At 33.8% G+C, this 23061-nt stretch overlaps 1 protein-coding gene across 3 annotated transcripts; it reads right to left on the bottom strand.

The window, feature by feature from the left end:
* Nucleotides 1-466: 466 nt before the first annotated feature.
* On the bottom strand, nucleotides 467-17999 carry LOC129309531 (uncharacterized). 3 transcript variants are annotated; one of them, XM_054951136.1, is made up of 24 exons: nucleotides 17665-17988; nucleotides 15100-15180; nucleotides 14408-14507; nucleotides 14194-14278; nucleotides 14042-14091; nucleotides 12770-12849; nucleotides 11495-11554; nucleotides 10462-10561; nucleotides 10285-10362; nucleotides 10097-10164; nucleotides 9922-9990; nucleotides 9730-9807; nucleotides 9549-9644; nucleotides 7885-7955; nucleotides 7460-7537; nucleotides 7256-7349; nucleotides 5003-5101; nucleotides 3688-3905; nucleotides 3476-3590; nucleotides 2255-2386; nucleotides 2068-2175; nucleotides 1891-2000; nucleotides 1709-1813; nucleotides 467-1623 (listed from the first exon to the last, which is right to left on the bottom strand). In XM_054951136.1, exons 1-24 carry the CDS (start codon nucleotides 17707-17709, stop codon nucleotides 1095-1097), a joined length of 2649 nt encoding a protein of 882 aa, XP_054807111.1. In that variant the 5' UTR covers nucleotides 17710-17988; the 3' UTR covers nucleotides 467-1094. The 3 variants fall into 3 exon arrangements, 2 of the variants coding, with proteins under 2 accessions (XP_054807111.1, XP_054807112.1); XR_008592925.1 differs by lacking the exons at nucleotides 467-1623; nucleotides 1709-1813; nucleotides 1891-2000; ... (1 more) ...; nucleotides 2255-2386; nucleotides 3476-3590 and adding an exon at nucleotides 4352-4448 and having other exon boundaries at nucleotides 3769-3905; nucleotides 17665-17998; XM_054951137.1 differs by lacking the exons at nucleotides 467-1623; nucleotides 1709-1813; nucleotides 1891-2000; ... (2 more) ...; nucleotides 3476-3590; nucleotides 3688-3905 and adding an exon at nucleotides 4352-4448 and having other exon boundaries at nucleotides 17665-17999.
* Nucleotides 18000-23061: the final 5062 nt, after the last annotated feature.

The following is a 23061-nucleotide window of genomic DNA, read 5'->3' on the forward strand; positions in this document are numbered from 1 at the left end:
AGAAATAATTTAGTCTTTTTACCTTTAAACGTATTGCCAGCCAAAAACAAGAACCTCATTTTACAAAAGTTTTCAGGTCCTTGCGGGCAAATTGCGGTAGTCTTTTTGAACAATTTTGCTATGTTTCTACTCTGTAAATACTTCTTTCAAGCAGCTAGGTAACATCTGAGTTTTCTGAATTTGTCGTTAAATTGAATTAACCTGATGTCACCACTTTACATTTGACTGCAACTCCTAGTACCGCACTTCAAAATTTTACATCTCGTTCAAATTGCAAGTCACGAGCAGGAATGTCTCTCACGTAACGACTAATACTCATTGAGTCATCTGGAGTTACAAAATTGCGATCAAGAGCGTAATTTTCAACTTAGAACAGGGGTGTAAGAATAACAGGAAAACAGGAGCAAGTCGAGCGTCTAATGGTGAAGACAGATTAAATGTGGTTATCCAGAAATAGAACCACATCTAAAGTTGAAAAATACACTGAAATTTAATATTTGAATATACACCGGATTCTTCTTTTAACTCGCTACATTTGCTAAAAATTGACCCTACAAACTCACTGCACATTCCTTTTACCATATCCACCGCCGAAAAAAAACAAAACAAAACAAAAAAGAGAAAACCTGTGTAAGGCAGATATTAGTGCCCTAGATCACCAAGTTCAAACGACCGAAAAGGGGAGTGATGATAACACAACTCTTTCCCCCCTATTCCCCAACCCACCCTCTTTTCTGGCAGGATTTATGAAAACAAAAAAGGCTCAAATAAGCAAAAAGAAGAGAGCAGAAATGGAAGAGAAAAAGGAAAGATGAAAATTAATGCTGATGAATGTTATACAAAAAGCAAAAAATTACTAGACAACGAACCGTAGGAGAGAATAAGATTCAAGTTGATGGCACTAATATCTTCCCCGCCTCTTATGGCACGTTGCGTTATCTCCTCGTGTCCTCGCAGTGGGTATGGCAGCTTACGACATTTCCCCCATGTCCTTTGTCGTCTCAAAGCTATTGCTTTGGCAGTCAGCTCACTAGCAAATCCACGTTATAACAGAATAGACTACCTGTGCCTTGCTGTACATGGTTCCCAAAAACTCATGATCCATTTACAGCCATCTCCGGCGAGGATTTTGGCGGCACCAGTTGACGTTCATCACCATCCAACTGTCTATTATCTGCATTGCCATGCAAGTGATCAGAACAGTTTCTAGAGGCAGCAGGTTCTTTCTCTACATGATTTTCTTCTGCATTTGTGCTGTTATTATCCGAAGAGGTTCTAGGAACATTTGATGCTTTATCTTGACTGTCGTCACTAGAGATCATTCTCCCTTCAGCTGCGTGAGGACTTGCAAGTACGTTGATTGCAGTTTTTTTGGCAGGAAGCACGGCCTGGCTCAGTGTTGAACACAGGGCGGCAAAAACGCTATCTTTAGACTTTGAATTCTTAGATAACTTCTGCCTCTTCACATGATCGGGTTCTTTGTCTTTGGAAGGTAATTTCCGTTTCAGCCTGAGAGACTCCATAGTCCCTTCATCTTCATCCGAAGCTTCTGGCTGCTTCCTTGGTGGTGGCTTGTAATCCTCATCATCTTCATCATCATCATAGTCTACTAGACCACCAGACCTTGGACCATAATTCCAAATGATCATGTCAGTTTGGAACCTATGGAATGCAAGCAATTCAATTTCCACGGGAAAATCAAATCTACCTTATCTGTGAGAAGCTTGCAGCAACTCCATTAGATGAATTAGATTGTTGTGGCTGTCCTTTCTGATTGCGGGAAATGGATGCAGAAGCCGTATCTTCCTCATCACTAATTCAATCGCCAGGGTAAGACAACATTATATATGTGAGAAATCTCCTACAGTTCCCGATAAATATAGCATGTACCTGTCCTCATTAAAGTAGTCTTCCTCTTCTTTCTCTAGAGCCCGCTCATCAGTTCGTCTGCGGGGGTCCGTCACATTAGTAGTACTTTTTGGCCCCCCGTTATCCAAACACTGAAAGCAAAGATGTAACGTCAAACCTATGCGCCAAAACCAGAAGGAGCAACAGCAAGGAAAATACCTGCTCATATTTTACTTTCAGAGATTGAATGGAAACCAAATACTCAAATTTCTCAAGCTGAGCCCAGAAAGAATCAACTAAATATTTCACCAACAATTTTAGATTCTCCTGCATCATACAATGTTATCAGTACATAATTGCTTCAGACATTTGAGATTCATAGTAAATAGGTATAGGAGATAAGAACCTTGCGGATATACTCAAGAAGTTCTAGAACTGCAGAGTTTAGCAGATTGTAGCGATGGCCATTGTCAACAAAGGCATCTACAATTGGTTTGAGAAGGTTGTTCCTAACAAAATGATTTATAAGATGCTCATCCTGCAGGTTAACACTCCAAAATTTAAGTGAAATGCTTAAAGGGGGTCATCCGCCAGAACCTGGCAGCAAAACAAGAATAACATGGAAACGAAAAGTAAACATAGGTCATTACAATCCTCGATACTAACCCTCCTCCAAAAACTAATTTAAGGTGGAAGAACCTATTTGAATATCCCATCAAGGTTCCCATACTTGAGGCATCCCAATAGCTCCAATCTACAACACTTCACTCATCTTCCTTGCTAGTTAGAACCCTCCAACAATTAAAACCTTCAATAGGCAGCCCTTTCTGGAACCAATGACCATCAACTTTGATACTAATTGATAGGTACTCAAGTAAAATGAGAAACCCTCCTCCAAAAGCTAACTATTGAGATTGGAGAGCCCATCTACATAAATACCCTCTTAAACATCCCATTACCACTCAATGTGAGACTTAAGCATCCCATACTATCTTAGGTCCCATTTAGTTGCTCCAAAGAAATGGCATGGATTGAAAAAATAAAAATAAGATGATCAAAATGTGGAGAGGCAAAAGTGAACCATAGTCACAAGGAACAAGGGTAATTTAATTCATGAGGTTAGGAGTCATAATTCATCAGGTTTTTCAAAAGTGTGATGATTCCCACATTTATAGCATACATTGTTTGATGAACATTGTTGCCGGCCAAGCACCGTCACATCTTCCATGGAATCACCATCAATGAACATTGTTTGATGGTGAACACAAGTCTAACATATGGCAAGAAAAAACTTAAGGGCATAAATAGTAAATGAGGAAAGAAATGAGTGAGGAACTGAGTTCCATAGGCAGGAGGTAGGAATTGGGTCCTTAGGAGAAGTGGAATCTATTGCACAAAACATCTCATATTCAGAGTTCCACTTCCACTTCTCCAGTCTCAGTTCCACTATACCAAACGGGCCATAAGTGTCCATTAAAAACCCATAAAAAATCCTACCATAACATGATACTGGAGAACAAATGTCCATCAAAATTAAAAACACTTGCTTTTCAAACTCCATTACCACACATTTTGCATTACCCAAAAATTCATTCATCATTTTATTATTGCAAGTATTAAGACTCACATGACGGGAGAGAATAGTACGAACAAATCGAACAGCACCAACAACCAAGTATTTTTCCCTTCTTTTTGTCAGCAGCAAAATTTTGTCAATCACATTGTTCAGAAGAAAGTTGCACCTGCAAGTAGCAAAGAAAAATCCACGTTCAAATTTAACATGAGCAGTAGCAAATTCCTAAAGGTATATCAATCACATAATGCACAGCAGCAACATACTTTATCCGGTATGGGTGATGCAGGACACAAAAGCATAGCAATTCGCATATGTTTGATAATATCTCTGGTTTTGTTTCCATCTGACACTTAACTCTTTGATCAGGATCCACTGGATTGCTCCTTGCACAAGCATCATTTTCAGAAGGACATGATGCTGTTATTACTTCGATCAGTTGTCCCAAATGCTTCTCATAGAAAATATCAATAATAGTGTCCCTCTGTCAGGGGGAAAAAAAATTTAAACAGTGAACAAAACTAGTCCAGTAATAACAATCTAACAAGCCTAGAAAGAGACCTCCATCTTACATGCAAACTGACTAGTTTTCCAACAAATCAGCAGACATATTATAAAACACAAGTCAACATTCAAAATTCAGACCTGCAGAGAAAAACTCGAATGTGTTGACTCCGAATGAAAAAGCCATTACAAAGAATGAAAATCCAAACCACTTATTAAAACAACAGAAAGCTTGCACCATATGCAGTCCTATTATTCCCCCTCCCCCCTTCTCTCTTTTGCCCCCACTAAAAATGGCATGATACCAGTGCTTCAATTTGGATGCCAACCATTGACAGCAAATGAACCACATATATGACTAAAAGTACTTCCAGAACATAGCAACCACAATTATCTATGGTGATTGAGAACATATTAAACACATACCAAACTAATTAGCTGAAAATTATGTGAACATTAACCATCAGTATTTGGGTTGGTGGCTGACTGCAGACTAGATAACAACAGAATTAATCACAACTTCCTACAAAAAAATTACCATACTGAGACTTAGCCTGGTGAAGACATACCAAAGATGTCTCAATAAAATCAACCACATTAGGAACACGAGAAACTTGAGAAGACAGAAGGCAAAATGGGAAAGTGAATATCTGCAGTACGATATCTTAGGCCAGACATCTCCCATGTCATATTCTTAATTGATTTGCCGGGGATACCTTTACTAGGAATTCTTTCTCAGAAAGCAACAAAGTTTTAATCTCCATAACATTTAGCCCCCCAAAAACCCAAAATAAAAAAGCAAAGAGTTTGCATGAACTGAAAAGACTTCAAATTTATTACAATTAGCAAACTAAATGCCATTTAAAACTATAAACAACCAGAATAAATAAAATGAGAAGATTAAAAAAAATTATACAGGAACACCAAATCAAATTTCATGCATTGCCAAATAAATAATAAATAGGAAGACTTTAATTTTTATACATAATATTTCCAGTCAAGCAGAATGTAAGTCATATGAATCAGATTGAAAGTAAGGATAATTTAGAGGCCAAAAAATATTAGAAGGAAGAGGACCTGAGCTCCAGATAATGTGCAAGAGTCCAACAAACTGCGAAGAATCTCAAGAAACTGGCAGTGCATGTTATCTCCAAAATCTGTTATCATTCCTTTAACCTGTACATGAAAGAACAACCAATAAATACCTTCTGGACTGACCTTCGTGTAAAAAAAAAAAAAATTGTTAAAAGTACTGTAGCAACCTATGAAAGAGAAATAGAAAGTATCAAAAGATTAAATACTTAGCATAAAAAATAAAGAAAACACCATAGTTTTCTAGTAATTAGGAACAAAGCCAATGTGCATACTGTGCATTATTGATATATCATGTGCCTCAATCAAATGAATGCAAAACAAATTTCCAAAAACGAATCAATGAAGGACCAGACATCCAGAAGTTTAAATTGTTGGATAAAGGACCATGAATAATTTAATGTAATATCAAAAATACCTCTTCATACAAAAGTCTTTAGAGCATTAAATGAGGCGAAGAATATGACCAGCATGCCTTAGACAAAAAGGTATTTGATAAAGAGAATAAATGGTGCCAAGGATTGAAACTCCTGACTACTTGATCATCAGAAGCTTTGAAGACACATGACTAATTATTTTTCTAATCGCTGATAGAATGGAAGCAGCAATGGAACTCTTATCAAGTCCTACACCCATATTTTTATGAAGGGAAAATCCGTCCCCACCCCATTTCCCAGGATAAAAATTTTACCCTTCTCCACCTCCATATGAGGCACACCCAACAGGGATTCACCATGGACAGAGAGAGAAAACATCCATAGCAGAATATCTTAGCAAACAATGCTCTGAGCTAAAAAAACTGAGATGTCATTTAAGAGATGGTGGGGACCAAGGAACAACGGAAGCTAAGGAAGAAAATATAATTGCAACAGAGTAAGGAAACAACTACTAACAAAATAATGAATAGGGCAAGCTCGGTAGCTTCAACTCAACTACATAAAATCTGCTTTTTTCATGATGCTATTGTCATAAACATTTTAAGAAGCCGAGGGCTCTCTAGATAAACTCCACTTCTATTGTTCTAATTAAACTAGATATGTTTTCTCATGCATTGCATGGTGCCTGTTCATGTCTTGACAAAAAAAAAATAACGTTTATTATACAATTCATTGACATCTACAAGAAGCCGTAACTCAAAAAATAGCTCCTATCAAAGCAAGAACACCCGAGAAATGTAGTAATGTATACGTCCAACAGATTTAACACTCGTATTGAAGACAACATGAGACTTTAAACTGCCCGTGCATATTTTTGAGTTATGTCAAGCGGCAATGGCATGATGTATGGTAGTGAATGATGGGGCTTTAAAAGGACGAGTATAAAATCTTAGTAGTAGATATGAGAATGCTGAGATAGATGCGTAAGCATACACAAAAAAATAAAGTCCGTAATGAGTACATATGAGAAAAAATGAGTGTGGTATCTATTGAAGGAAATATGGTAGAAAATTATTTGAGATGGTTTAAAAATGTATGGAGAAGGCCTTGGGAGACATCAGTAAGACAGTGGAACAAATAGTCTTGATTGCCATGAACACAGGCAGAGGAAGACCAAAGAGAACACTGGAGAAAATTGTTAAACATGATCTTTTGGTTAACAATATACCCAGAGGATTGGTTGTTGATAGAACACAATGACATCATATAATCCATGTAGCCAATCCTACCTAGTGGATTAAAGCTTTTTCTTCTTGCTATCATCGTCATCAAGCTGTAATGGGCTTGTTCACATGCTTGTTCATAAGCCCAAACAAACCTTGACTGCCAATGAGCCTTTTAGCATTTGAAATCTCAATAATGCAAGATCCAAGAGGATTTAAAACCCAAAAAAGGCCTTGCAAAGAATAGAAGCTTTAAACAAAAAAGTCCACACTTAATAATTATTATAGGGCATCATTTTAAAATTTTCATAAGTTGCTTGCTAATTACTACAATAAGTAAACAACTAAAATGTTTGCTCTTTCCTCTAAGAGATGGCTTGATGACACTGCCCAGCAAGGAAATTAGTGAAACACCCAGCCCAAGCAGCAAAACTGATTTTTCACTTAAATGACACATTCAGCTTGCTCTTTCCCATTTATTTTGTATTTGCCAGTAGAATTTTCTTATCTTCAATTTACACTGAAATTGAACATCCTAAATAAATAGATTCACCATCAAGATTATTAGAAGTCAGATCCTCTATACATGCATGCCATCTTGAAATTAACAAATGATGTCAATTACAAATGAAGCATACCAACAGTCCTAGGAGCGTGATTCCTTCCTGTCGAACAACATAAGTTCTCAGAATAGCAGGATCCTGATTCAAGAAAAGAATGAGGATATCTGTTCTGCAACCATCACAACAATTTCCTGTCAGCAGGTAAACATATGAAATGCAAAAACAGAACAGCGCAAGCTGAAAATGATGTATGGATCAAGGATAAAGTGGCATCAGTACCCAGTTAGCACAAGCTTCTTGTCTTCACTTTGCAAAATATCAGTGATAATGTCAAAAATGCCTTCATTCATCAAATCCCTACAAATATTAATTTTGATTCAATGAACAAGGAGATCAAGTATGGGCCAAAGGAAAGAACAAAAAGAAATTTAACAGTTCAAAAAAAAATTTAAAAGATTGAATAGGCTCATGATTACCTTTACTTTCCATAAGTAGTTAACTTTCATCATTAAAAATCAAAAGTCCATTTAGAGGAAGTTTCATTGAGATATTTCTTCTTAACATGAGTAAAAAAATGTTCCAATCCAGCCCAAATAATTACAAACACCCTTGAACAGCAGCAACTGAATTTAAAACCTAGACAAAGAAAAACAAGTCACAGAAAGGGCTATGTACAAAGATGCACCGTCCAATATATAAAATACCTAAAGAGACGAAGCTGCTGGACCATCTGCAAGCTCTTGCTTAGAGTACAGAATTCATGCAAGAAATAGACCTGACCATTCCAAAGAAAAGCAATTTATTATAATACATATACACAGTGAGGTCATTCAATAGCATCAACCAAGATAGTATTATGAACTTTAAAAATACATAAGAACATACAACATAAAATCTCTACATGTGGAGATTATTTTGAAAGAAAGATTCACACCCTTCTCAATGCCAGTATATAACTTTTTGTGTTTAACCAGTTCTCCCCCAGCACATTCTCTTCTTGTATATTGATAAGTATTACACTTTAGAAGACAAAAAAAAAAAAAGAATGAAAGAACAGAAATTTTTAGGGAAAAGTAATCTTTTAGTCTCCCCACTTTTAAATCACTTGTAACTCAGTCCCTCAACTATGATTTACTCATGAGTCAGTCCCTCAATTTTTGACTCACTTATAATTCAGTTCCTCAACTTTTGTCAATTCTCTTTTTTCATGTAACTTATATCTCCCATCAAAGAATAAGAGGGGGATATTTCAGAACAATATATAAGCACTTCTTTTATCCCTCTTATTTGTTAAGGAAATTTAAAAAAAATGAAAAATAAAGATCGAATTATAAGTGAATCAAAAGTTGAAAAACTGAGTTGCAAGTGAGTTAAAAGTTGAAGGACTAAAAGATTAATTTCTCCAAATTTTTACTATAAGGTCATGTTCTAAGGTAATGAGAGGCAAATGGTAGAAGTATTCCCGTCCAAAGACTCCTATTTCCCTGGTACTTTCAAGTTAAGGGTAACACAAAATGTGAATGAATTTCTAAGCCTTATCGATTATTGAAAACATATTTAAACTACAAGGTAAATTATAAAAACATATCTACAGTATCAGGATATGAAAAACAATAAATAGCATGTTCTTCAGGTAGTTATTAGTTGTTGTGGGTAATAATGTCTTCTTACCCAGCATCTCCTAGAGTCCTATAAATACTAGGACATTCCCTCTTGTAATCTGGCCTATGGATGTTAATGGAGATTAGTTTGCCAGAATCTATTTCTTCTCTCTCTCTCTCTCTCTCTGTGGTTATCTTGTTCTTCTCTCTTTCCTATTTCTTTTCTCTCAATTCCTCTCTACTCTCCTCTCTCTCTTTCCTATTTTCTGCATCATATCTGGAATATTAAAAACTAGAGTACAACAGCACTAATTAATCTAGTTTGTTATGGATGCTGTAAAGCATTTGTATTGTCATGAAGTTCAAAATAAAGCAAAAGGAAAATTTTTAATATACTTTTGACAACAATAGTACCATGGTCTAAGTTAGAAAAAGCGGTTCAGCAGAAGCAACTTACACTCTCTGAATTCCTAAAATTTTGGAGCAAATCAATTATGAAACAATAGAATGATAGCAATTAGAGTTATAACCTAAAGAAAGATGACAGCCACAGGACAACAGGGATGACTTATTAGCATAACTTTATAATGAATTTCTGTTTCTTCTCTAAGTATAATGTCATCAACCACGTGCACTGCACATATAAGTAAGCTACATTACTCAAGAGAGGGAACAATTTCCAAGTCCAGAAATGACACTTTAGAAAATGAACATTCCCACTGTCATAAGTCATAGAAGAAAAACAACTACTGAACAAGAAGACTTACCAAATGCTTTTTAGACTCCGGAGAAGTGGTGTGAGAGTTTAACCTTGCAAACAACTCCTGGATAAATGTACTATCATCCTTTAACAAGGAAACAACCTACAAAATAACACAGCAGTCAAAGATAAGATAAACCTCATTACATTAAAGAGAAGTCTTGTTTAAGAAAATAATCAAAATTTACAAGGGCATTATTTCCATGTATTATGGAGTTGAGATTTGCAACAGTGGCCTCATCCAATACTCTAGCAAGAACTACATCCTGAAAGTAATTAGAAGTGGTGAGAGTCACACTAGAAGAAACAAATCAACAAGACTTGAAAGGAATAGAACCTTCAAATAAAAACAAATCAACAAGACTTGAAAGGTATAGAACCTTCAAATAACCAACTCTGTATGTCTGGTGGATCTTTGACAACACAAGAGGATCTTTGATAGGTATGGCCTACAGAGAAAAGTCGGAGAACTAGAAAATGTAGATCTGCCCTAACCCCTCCTTGACTTCAGATTTCCAAAATAATAATAATAACAACAAGGTACAAAAAGCATACCTCCTTAAAAACAACATGCTCTTTCAAGAAAATGCGATGATTTTGGACATGAGTAACTTCTGGATCATCTGCATATTTCAGTAAATAAGGTTCAGAAGTCTAAGTACAGACAAAGAATGAAGAAAAAACGGAAAGAAACCCTCGAAAACAAATTAATTGGAAAATAAATTTCTGAGGAATAAGCTTACACTCTAGGGCACCAATAATGTCCATTATATATTCGTCACCAAATATTCTTTCAAAAATTTGCTGACTATTGAGCAAAACTGCAGGAGAACAAAATAAAAAAAAAAACTCAAATGACAAAATTTATAAAATAGGGATTGGTTTACCGAAATCAATATGAAGAAAATATCAATACTAACTGATCCCTTTGACTATTTTGAAAATCATGTGAAGGCTATCCATATTTTCCAAGTCTTCACAAACTCTGAATAGTTCCATCAGCTTTCGAAAAAATTCTTGCTGCATAGTGAAAATAGAAAGATTGAATATCTAAAGTGAGGGGAAAATATTTGAGTCCAAAAATATGTCTAATACAGATCAAGAGCATAAACAGTAGAGTCCAAAATAGAAAAGAAACCTCACAGGTGCCAATGATACAAATATAGAAAACATTAACAAATAGCCTTAGGCCACTATAGTGCCAGCCGAAATAGTGCGCCATAATCATTAAAGATGGCATATGCTTCAAATCCAATATCTTATACCAAGATAATGATTTAAACAAACATATACCATCAAGGTGACATATGCCCATTAGCCACAGGCTATGGACAAACATAAATAAATCATTGCAGAAATATGCTTCAATCTATTTGCTGCACCAGCCACCCACTTTTCCTTCTTTCTTTTTCTTCTTTTTTTTTTGGGGGGGTGTTGGGGACATTATTTTTTCAACAGATTTTAATGTCAACACAAAAGCCCTCAATCTATACAACAAGAAACTATAAACATCGCACAATGATAGTGAGGTATTAGTCTCCCACGACTAATAATAATCCAGTTCTTCCTATTCATTAGTTCTATAGTCCCTGACTGACAAACATGTCAAAATCTAGGTGAAAGCTTGATTAATTTCAACGACCCCTCAGTTTTAAGACCATATAGTGAATATGTCAACATATTTCTAAGCATCAGAATGTCCAAATAAAACTGGAAGAAAAAAGCCATAGACCTATTATATCCAGGATGCACCATTCACAAACTGTAGATGGGACAAAAGCAATTGAAATCAATAGAACAAGAAGAGTAGATCTCAAAAGGTTTGCAATCAAACATTAAACCTGGATAAACTAGTGATCTATAACTATAATAAGAGATCACAAGCAGAATGGTGGCCAGCCTACCCATTGAAGGCATAAAATGCACGAATAAAATAAGTTCATATAAGCTTACATCATTTAATAATAACTCTGTAAGCCGCATCTGATCTGCAATGCCACTTTCAACCACTGTCTGCAAATGTGAGCGGAAAAAACAATGATTCTTACAGATACTTGCTAGGTTATTGTGATTCTTTAACTACAAAAAACAAAACATAATAAAAGTGCACAAAGCTTACAAACTCTCAATTTATTTTTTGAACAATAATACCCAAAACAATACCATCGAATTTACAATACTGCTTTCTTATAGGAGAGAGGATGATGTTCAAGTACAGGAAATCAAGGATTATAATAACAATATGGATTTTTCTACATAACACCCACACGCAGGAATCTAAAGAATCATCAGAAAATTTATTAATGACAATCCCAAATTTGAAAGTTCATAATTTATTAGAAACTCTTCAAATTATCCACCAGAGAAACTCCACTGAAATTAATGCATCGAAATAATGACATTCCGCATAGTTTTACATGGAAAAAATTAGTCCAATTCTCAAATCTTAACCAATCGTATTGTAACATCACTTCATCCACTATGCCTCACATTAATCTCAGACAGTACCTGCCAACACCCATCTTTAATGAGCCGAGAAAAAAAAACTAGGACTATCACCACCCAAATTGGCTAAGCAATTAACCCTCTCCGGTAACCTAGGAGGTAAAGCAATTACACCAACGCCAACCTTCACTAGTAATTTGGGTTTGGTAGGTAAATACAAGAGATCAATAGTGGCTATATCAAATTCACTTAACAATAGATCATAAAGCTTGACAAGTTAAGAGAAACAACTGATAAAGATAAACAACGAGAATACAAAATATAAATAAATAACAAAATATAGGAAGAAAATAATAAAAGGAACTAGATAAATTTTCTCATTCATTATACAAGGATTAGCAATTGAACAGCATTATCTATAATAATTGCTATCATAGACAAATTGATATCTGCATATTATTTAACAAATTATAACAAATCGATACATCATATGTTGGTATATTTTATTATTCATACTATTTGCCATAACAAGATTTTTTTTTTTCTCCCATACATCGCATGGGCAGAATTTTTTCTTTCAATAAATATATTTCAATTATGAAAAAAATTTAGACTGCAGCAGAAGTGAAAATTGGCGAGGAGTCCCAACTGGCAAGTATTCACAGGCCAAGTTTCACACTTCCTACAACTTCTTAGATTATATTCATAGTTTCATACTGATTTTTAGTACATACTGATACACATATATAGATTGATATTGATGATTAAGGCATTCATACAAACCTTAAGAATCAAAGGAAGGGTAGATAGCTCTACAGCAGGCAACTCACTTAACTCACTGCTTACACTGCGATATGCTTCACCTGAACACATACATCCCAAAAAGTGCATAATAAGACAAGTCTGCAAGTAAATCAGATAAATAATAAGTTTAATAAAAAATCCAATATAACAAATATGACAATGTCCTCATTCTTTAGGCTTCAATCAAAGATGCTTCTGCCTTCAAGAGGCCAGATCTCTACCAATCCTGACTATACTTTCAAAAGACCGAACTCCCCTCTGTCCAGAAGAATCGGAGGATTTAAAGACCAAAAAGCTACAACAACACTGCCTAGCTGCACCTAAAACCTGCTCACATACCACTTCCCTTCCCCCAGGGGCCAGGAACCTCAGGATAATTCTCTTATCAACTGGAATTGCTCTTTCCTACACCATTTTCCATCCCATAGATTCTGCTATAGGCCATAGGAAATGATTTGTAAATCTTCTCTGAATCTTCTGCTCTATCACATTCCTTTGAATGACGGTTGTAGCTTCTATTAAGAAAAAAGTAATTGACTGAATAATCATCAATGTTTTGCGCTGGCTAAATTATATTTCACCTTTTTACTCCTTCATAAATCAGATGCCCATCTTTAGACAGGATTTTGACAATTGACACAATGTCATTGTGGAGCCAATTAATTCAAAACAAACAAGCAGCCTGTCAGATACGAACCATCCAATTATAATCTAAGTTAGATGCTGCATGATAAAGACATGTTCAGTCGTTCATGCAAATATACCCATATACCCTAACAAAATGGTTTTGTAAAATTGCAGGCATAAGACCCAGATAGTCATATCTGGATATTATTCATCATTGAGAGGAAAGTCCACTCTTGTCCGGGAAGGATTTCTTTGCAGTAGACCACATTGAAACTAGATATTATTAAATTTGTTCAATAGTCAACTTTATCCTTCATGCAGATACCCCCCAATGAAGTATGACGTCCATGGTAACCAGACAGCAGCATGTTCAAATCATGTTATATCTACCGGACATATGCACATAATTCACTTAAACAGAAAAACAACTTTTATGCAGCGGAAGCTAACCAGTAACCATCATCACTTCAAAATTCATTTATATGTAAACCAAGCACTCAAAAAAAAATTAAAGACAAAAATTCAGTTCAAGCCAACACGTGCATGCACACTCTCAAAAGAGATGTAATAATGCGACCCAAAACTTCCAGGCCTTTAATTACTTGGAAAAAGACCAATACTTACTATTGAGAGTATTGAAATGCATATTCCTTTGCACACTGCAAATATGGTCCCTGAACAGAACAAGTACAGGAGTTATCCTCAAATTCACAAGAGCAGAAAGAAAGACACAGGGAAACATGAAAATTAATTAAAAAGTAATGTTTATTTATAACCATATGTAAGAGCAGCCACTGTTCTCTTGAAAACTAAGCGCTAGGTCTGTATTATACTCAGGATCTCTCCATGAGATAATCGTATCTGAAGAAGAGAAAAATAATCTTCCATCAAAAAATGACAAATTAATGGATCCAAAGATATTTTAAGAACTAATGGATGCCATATCATTTATGCATAATATTTGAGTAGGCATGAAAAGTTATCAATTACCTTCTTGCTTCCTATAAATATCATCAGAACTGATGCGATGCAAAAGTATGGTCTCATTGTCTTCTTCATCCAAAACAAACAAAGCCAGCTCTTCAGACCGCTGCATTATAAGATTTTAACTCATTCAAAATGCAAAACTCAAAGTTTGCAAAGTTATGGATATAGTAATAACCTATCAGATTACTTTCTCGTTTATATGCAACAAACTTTCTGTTATGTAAAAATATGAATGATAACCAGCAGGTCAGTAGTGACCGTTAGAGCAATCAGCTACAGTAGGCTATAAAAAAGACCCTTGAGAATCAGTTAAACTAAGCCATTCACCTCAATCAACAAAAATTTAACTTCAAGAAAATACAATTATGATTCAGAGTCAAAGGGGTAACAACCAAAACAGGCAGACAATAAACAAATGTTATGTACATGCATGATTCACGCTCCAATGCCCACCCCAAAAAAACCAAGAATGAGAAGCATGCACATATGTAATAAGCAAATTAATATTGAATGAAATGCCTTATTAACAAGATGAACAAACCCCTCAACAATAAGCAACAATAACATCATTAAAATAAATTATAGTTCAAAATCAAAGAGATGCAAATAGAGGTCTAGCACATGCATGACCCCCAACCAACACCCGCAAAAGAAAAAAGAAAAACAGCATACACAAATTAACAAGATTGACAAACCTCCAAATAATCAACAGTGACATGCCCAGTACCCTGGTCGTCCCATTTTCCATCATCATTCAGCCGGTAGACCTTGACACGCTGAAACCAAACAAAAATGAAGTCTAAGTAGAAATACATTAAGGTCAGAAGAAGACAAGTCATGTAGGCCCCTTGATAATCAATACCACATTACAATTCCATGAAGAATTTCCAAATGGTTAAATTGTAACAAAAGAAGAAAAACTACCAAAAATATAATCACTGAACAACAAGCTAAAGTAGCCCAACTGATTACTTCTACTAAAATCAACTATTTGCCAGACCAAAATCCAGATTACGATACACATACTAGGCCATATTTTTGCCTTTTTCATCCTCTTTTCTTGAAATTTTAACAGGAGGGAGAGATGGCAGCAAAGTAACGCAAGCAGCAGCAGCAGCAGCTATTAAGACAGAACGCAATCACTTTGCAAAACCCCAATGAGAACATTCTCAATCGTCAATGCTTTTTAACGATATGATAGCCAAGAGGAAAATTACCCAGACTAAAATGATGGAAGGAGCACGGTAGTTAAAAGGTTCATCAAATGAAACTAAAGTCAAAACCATAAGTTGCATTCGTATGATATAGTTCTAGCTCAGAACAGGTTCAAATTGCTTGCTTCAAAACCAAAAGTTGCATTTGTATGGTACAGTACTAGCTCAGAGCAGGTTCAAATTGCTTGCTTCAGAACCATGGCCTATCTGGCTGCTCAAAAAGCTCCTCTCATTAAAATCGCAGACAAGTTTTCCTTATCATGCCTCTATTTTCGTAACTCAATATTCTATAAAAAGAAATCAAATGAAATGCACTTGCTTGACAGTTGGATTGGGAGAAATAAAAATGGTAAATAAACCCATTTAATTTTCCTTTCTCAGGTTGTAATCATTAAATAGCCAATTTTCTTGCAGGCTTAAATTTCCTGGTGACATATTTTGACATGCTACGATTGTGGAAGTAAATTTAAAGGAGCAAACTTAACTTTTGCATATGTGAATTAATTTGTACAGACTATTGAGTAGTGACTAACCATCCAGCCCAATTAGGATATAATCCGCTCAAGCTTCCAACGCCAAGAATGACAGTTGAGGACACTAACTTCCTCCCTCCTCCTCTCTAAAACTTTTCAACAAGTCTATAACTTCAGCTTTTTTATATTTTATTTAAAATACTTACTACACTATTGCTTTGGTTGATTGATGTTGGTAGTGGTTACGGCTTTGATATAGATTAGCCATTTAACAGTGCATAACTGGGCTGTTGGATTATACAACCAATGTGCACTTTGCATACACAATGGAGCGCGCCATAAGCAACAATGCAAAAGGAAATATAAAAGGAAGTCATAAAGAAAAGGGCAGTTGCACATCTGTCTAGATGATTAGTTTATAACAATGGGCTGAATATCAAGATTATCATTATCAATTTACGCCCAAAAAACTTCTCAAAGTCCCAGGAAAGGCATCTTTACCATTTGAATTCACCATTTCACCCTTAAAAGGTCTTATGGTAATTATAAATGCAATACAATTCCACTAATGCAGCCATTAATCCTAACAAGCGAGTCAAAATTACATAATCTTCCCCTTCCTTTTACTAACCTATGTTTTCTTGACAAGCACCAATTTATAACTGAGGGTCTTGATCTTTCCTTCACTTTACTAGTCTCACTTTTTGACAGTCCAACATTCTAGTCCTGAGCAACCATGTTTAAAAGATACCATGGATATCAATTTCATCTCAGCCCTGTTGGGTTTATCTTCAGAAAAGAATGCTTATAAAAGAAAAGCTTTTTCAGAAAGGCTCCGATATGGAAAATCACATGCTCTTTTGAGCTATAATGCATCAATGAAGAAGCTCTCTACCAGCTAAACTTGCTTTATGAGAAGTTTGTCGAGCAAATTAATATCCTTGACTGATATCAAAGATGCAAAAGTGCATAAGTTCAAGTTCCAAGCAATGAGAAGGCCACAACTGAATTATCACCATCCAGTATCAGCTCAACAATACCTTGCCGAAAATTCCAGGTTATATGCAGCGATAAACTCTTCATGTGATGAAGCCATGAAATATAAGCATCAAACTAATCTTCCGAGTAACAAGAAGCAAATTTGAAGTGAATGAAGGCGGCACAAATAACGTGTGACTACACTGAACAGTGAATGGGCATTCAAGCAAGTGCAGCAGCCTATAGCACTGCTTTTGTGCTATCATGTTGTTAAAGTACGAACCGAATAATGGATTGCAGGAAATATAACTGCTAAAACGAGTAGTTTAGCAAACTGCTGTGGCGGATATTCAAGAAAACCAGACTGATAGCCAAGGAACCAGTCAAGACGAAACGCAAATAGTAAACCTGAACTCTATCAAATATCTCCCACTCCACCATCATTTAATTAATTAGAGCGTATAATACCACGACAGATGATTGAGTTATAAATAAGGGTACACACGAGGACAAGCTCCAATCCTCAAACAACATCGAAAAGCAAATATCTGCATTGACTACAACTAGGGCAAAGTCGAAAGCTTTAGTCACTTGCCTGCATCGAATTATTGTTAGCCTGTGATTTCTCTGGCGCACCCATCACTGCTACTTCGCGTGCAATTCAAAATTGAAAGCAAACGCTGAGATACTGAATGATGGGGGACTTCAAATTAGGGTTTTGAGGAGGTGAATGAGCGAAACGTACTACGACAAGGAAATTAAGTTTCGGGGGATCAACAGGAAACCCTAACCGCCATTGACGTCGCAGCGTGAACTCACGATTCTCACCCCTTCTATACACACTCTTTCCCCCCGCCTGTCTCTCTCTCTCTCCCCCCTCTTTAATATTCTCACTCTGCGCTGGTGTGTGTCCCCGAACTTCGATTAAGCAAAAGAGAAGTAGAAAACTATTAGGCGTGCAATGCCGAAGATGGGATCTCCAAAATACCCCCGATTCTGCGCTGAAATCACGAATACGCCATTGACGTTAGTGCCCGCGCTTATATGTGCGCGCTTCTTTCTTGTGGGTCCCGCGCCCCCTGGGATTTGAAGCAGGCAGTGCGCTCACACACCCACACACACTACCAATAATTCCTTCGATTTTCTGTTTTGTTTTCGTCTGATTGGTTTTGGAGGAATATTACACGTGGAGGTGAGGGCAACTTACTGTGACGGAATCACGTAACTTGCTCCAATCATTGGACGCCATCCGTAACATGAGGGAGGGAGCAACGCCATAAGATGCAGAGCAGAGGCTGTTACGTTAGCTTAGCCGCGGGGTTCCTGTCCCTGTGAAATGACTTTTACAGTCAACCAAAAGCAGCTTCGTTCATCGTGGATCGATTTCATTGGCTGACTTCGTACAATGGCAGTGCCTTGCTTCAAGAAATTCAGCCTGGAGCTTCTTTGTGGTTCCGCCGGTCCGAACAAGTTGCGATAGTGATTTTATGAAATCGTTATCCTCCCTGTAATTGTTATGCCTTTCTAATTTTTTAAATTGTCCACGCATGGTTTTTAACGTAAGTTCACACCCATCAACAAAAATAGTTAGTTAGTTAGTTGGTTGGTACGTTGATATTTAAAAAATAAATAATAGTGCTCATTTTTTCTAACAATATTCAATTTTTTAATAATATTTAATAATTAATAATATTATTAGTGCATTACATGTACGGATAATTTTGTTATTTTCAATTAAGTGCACATTTTCACTGAATAATTATATATTTACGAGGTTATAGTTGAAAATTTTTTGTTAATATTAATGTTAAGGTACAATTTATAATGAATTATAATTATTATTATTATTCAATGTATTTAATACAATACGTGTAATTATTTGTTATCACGGTGTTTTTTCACTGGCCGATTGATATCGCAATGTTAAATATAATCTCGTACTGACGTTTTGCGTTGGAACGAACTCAGTTGGTCAGACCACTTTAAAGCATAAGGCTAATTATTTGTATTTAAATTTAGCTTTGTAATAGGCGAGACATTGAGGCTTACATGTAAACTTTATACCTTTATAAGAATTTAAATGAATTACATTTTCTTTTTTATTTTGCCAGGAGGCTTCTTTTTTATTATAAAATTGGTCCGGTAAAACTAGCTAAATTTGATGACAAATCAAGCCACTTCGGACCAGGCATCAAGCTAAACCAAATTTTGGACAATGCATGCCTATTTAAAATTATTTTTATTTTATTATTCTGAGAATTAATGTTTTATAAAATATATTATGAAAATAAAAAATAATGAAAATAATTATTTTTCTCACTCTTCTTTGATCTTCATAATAATTTCAAAACACTTAAAAATGTTTTTGTTTTTCTATTTTTGGTAATAATATTTTTATTTTTTTATTTTTTAAAACATTATCAAATAAATTTTTTTATTTTGAAGAATAAAAAACTATACTTAAAACATATTATCAAGCATGTTCATAATTTCTCCCTCATTTGAACATTGAGGGAAAAAACACTGAGAAGTCATACTCATGACTGATAAGAATATTAGTTTGCTCGTTGCACTTTTTGACTACGTGCATATCGAAATGTAACTGTTATTTGTTGTTATATATTATATACATGGTTGTGGAAGGATTATCCTTGTGTCACTTGATTGCGTGATGATCACGGTCGCTGTAGCGGGTCCTCCACTCCCAAGCCCTTTTAATAAACTAAAGATGAAGAATTGCGTGGTTATAACCACGTAGAAATAAAAAGGACAGGAATTTTTGTAAATTGTAAACAGTAAAGTTTTGCTATACTCCTCTAATCATACTAATGAGATGAAGAGATAATTAAAAATTTGATACTATTTATAAAATACTTGTCAATTTTCAATGCTTCTTTTTACATTTTTATTCTTATTAAATATTTTGAATAAAAGTATCAATAATAAAATTTGAGAATATTTATTAGAAATAAAAGTGAAAACTTGTTAAATTTTAAGATAAAATAATTGAGGTTTAAATTTTTTATTGATTTCAATGAAACATATTGAAAGTAACTTTTAAATAAAATTAAAGAGAATAAGAAGAAGAGAAAAGTAAAGAAGTGCAATTTTCTTCCATTGTACTTGGCTAAGCAAGAGAAAATAGGGAGAGAGAAAATTTATTAATTTATGTGGACCATGATAACCTTATTATTTATAAAAATATTTATATATAATAGAATTTAATATCTTAACATATTATATATATAATAATTTCTATCATATATTATTGATTGAATTTAAACATGATTACTAATTGTTTTATTCAATACTGACTAAAAATTATTTTATCCAATTCATAATTTCATTTATTAAATTATTAAATATATAATAATCTTAAAATTTTGAAACTACAACCAAACATAAAAAATATACTCCTATGGTCTTATTTACTATAGGGTAGAGAGAGAAGAAAAAAATTAATCCTATTTATAAGGTATTTATCAATTTTTAATATTCCTCTTTACGTTTGTACTCTTATTAAATACTTTGAATAAAAATAATAGCAATGAGAGTTAAAGAATATTTATTACAGGCAAACATAGAAATTTGTTAAATTTTAGGGTAAAGTTAATGAGATTTAAAGTTTTTTTATTTTAATAAAATACACTGAAAGTGACTTATAAATAAAATTTAGAAAAACAATTAAACATTCATATAGTTAATCTAAAAATTACACACGCTGCTTGTCTAACAAAAATCCATGATCAAGCTACACTACAAATATCATGAAATGTGAAAATTGGTGGGAAAATTTGAAAATAAAATTTTCTTTTCAAAATATTCTCATATTTGGGGAAAAAAATTTGTTATGTTAGAAATGTGATAAAAATTTTGAATAACATAAAATTTGATATGTTAAATAATAATAATAATGATAATGATAATAATAAATATAAAGTTTGATATGTTATAAAAAAAATTATATAATAAATAGTTCAACGTACATTAATATTAAAAATTAATATGATTAGCTGTTCGATTTATAAGGAATAATATAATCTCCAATTGAATCACAAATTCTATTCATCTTTTTACTAAAAGTTACAGTTAAAATATTAACAATAAAATAAAAATAATTGTACAAAAATTTAACAAGAATAACAAATATAAAGAATATTTTTGTGACAAAAATATAAAGAAAGATTAAAAATAAAAGAGTCATAAAAAATTTTGGAATAACATGGTCGTATCAAAGATGAAAGCGATCACATTTTTACATTCAACAACATTTAAAAAGTACTTTTAAAAGTTAGTTTAGTGTAAAATGTGATATCCAAACAACATCTCACTTTTTAAAATTGAAAAGACACTTTGTGAAAATATGACGTGTAATATCCAAGCAAAGCCTCCATAAGAAAGTTGGGAAAAAATGTTATTTCTTTCCACTTTTTTTCCCTTCACTTTTCTCTCTTACCAAATATGACATAAATCAATGCCGACTAACATTTTATATTTGAAATGTAAAATTTTAATATTGAGTTTTTAAATAATATATTCATCAACCAATTAGCCTGTTTATTGGCCAATTTATCTTTGGAACAGGGTCCATATACTTTTTTAGAATCTACTCCTATTGATATCGTTGATGACGCCGGATGATAAATCTATAGAAATTGGGATTTATAATTGACTCATTCATGCATTTAGAAAAAATAATGAACAAGTGGTTATTTTAGTTGCGTAATTTAGATAGGGATTTTTGTTTCTTTGCTCATATATATTTCCACCACCTCCTCCTCCTGAGGAGGTGAAAAATAATGAGAGAATGACAAATATTATTGTGCAATTTTTTATTCTATCATTATAATTTCAAGTTTTATTTAAAAAAAAAAACAGGGCAATTTGTGTTCACAACACATTACATTAAAAGGTGAAGGCAAAAGAGAGCACTGAAGACTAGGAGACACTGTTAATGCTTGACCACCTTAGTATAAAAACTACTTCACATTTTTTCACAGCCATGAAGAAATACACCTCGGCGTATCGTTTTTATTTCAATAAAAAGTCAACTTAGATTAAAAAATGTTAAACCATCTTTTTAATATTATGAGGTATTTTTAATCAAATTACACTTTCAACAAATTAATTAATTATCTTTAAAATTACACAACATCTTCATATTTATTCTTATTTATGCAAAACTTTAGAATCATATGATATTATGATCTATTGAGTTAGTTAGAAATTATTATCATGTCACATTTATATACTCACAATGAGGTAGGTAGAAATATTTTGGATATATGTTATTGCTAATATCATAAGATATGTTAATTAAATTTACAAATATAAATTTGTTGAGAACAATAATATAGGTCTATGTTCAAATACTCTTCCTCAATTAAAAAGATAATGCATCTAGACGTTTAACGATAAAAATATAGCATAATCTTTTTAATATCTTGACTTCATTCTTATATTAAATTCAATCCATGGAAACCAAATAAAAATAATATCAAAATTACATTTTTTTGTGGTACCAAGACTATTTTTAGTTATAATTCTTTATCTTTTACGCATTTTATGTCCATTTATTTTTTCAATTTTATTTTTATTATTTAAACTTACTTTGAGAGGGACATCCAACTGAGGTTCAGATTCTAAATTTTTTTTTGAAATACAGTGACCTTTCAAGAATGCACAATAGACCATTTGAGATTTAAATAGGTGTTGAAAAAATTATATTTAATTCAGTGAACCTAAAATTTAAAACTGTTCACATGGCCAAAATAACATGAGTTTATTCAAGAGTAGTAAAAACAAAAACAAAACTCATTGTGCAGGATTTGTCTGATAAGACTTAGAAGAGTGATTTAATTTATATATATACACACACATACACATGATATGTTAATTATAAATTTTGAAATATCTCAAGGGGAAGTAAAAGAAATCAAAGTTGCATTTTGTTAGTTGGTTAGGGAGCTCGTTAGCTTGCCAAAGTGTGAGT

This window comes from Prosopis cineraria, unplaced genomic scaffold (assembly GCF_029017545.1).
Source record: "Prosopis cineraria cultivar Desert tree isolate PC_DT_omini unplaced genomic scaffold, ASM2901754v1 PC4, whole genome shotgun sequence".
NCBI lineage: Eukaryota > Viridiplantae > Streptophyta > Magnoliopsida > Fabales > Fabaceae > Prosopis > Prosopis cineraria.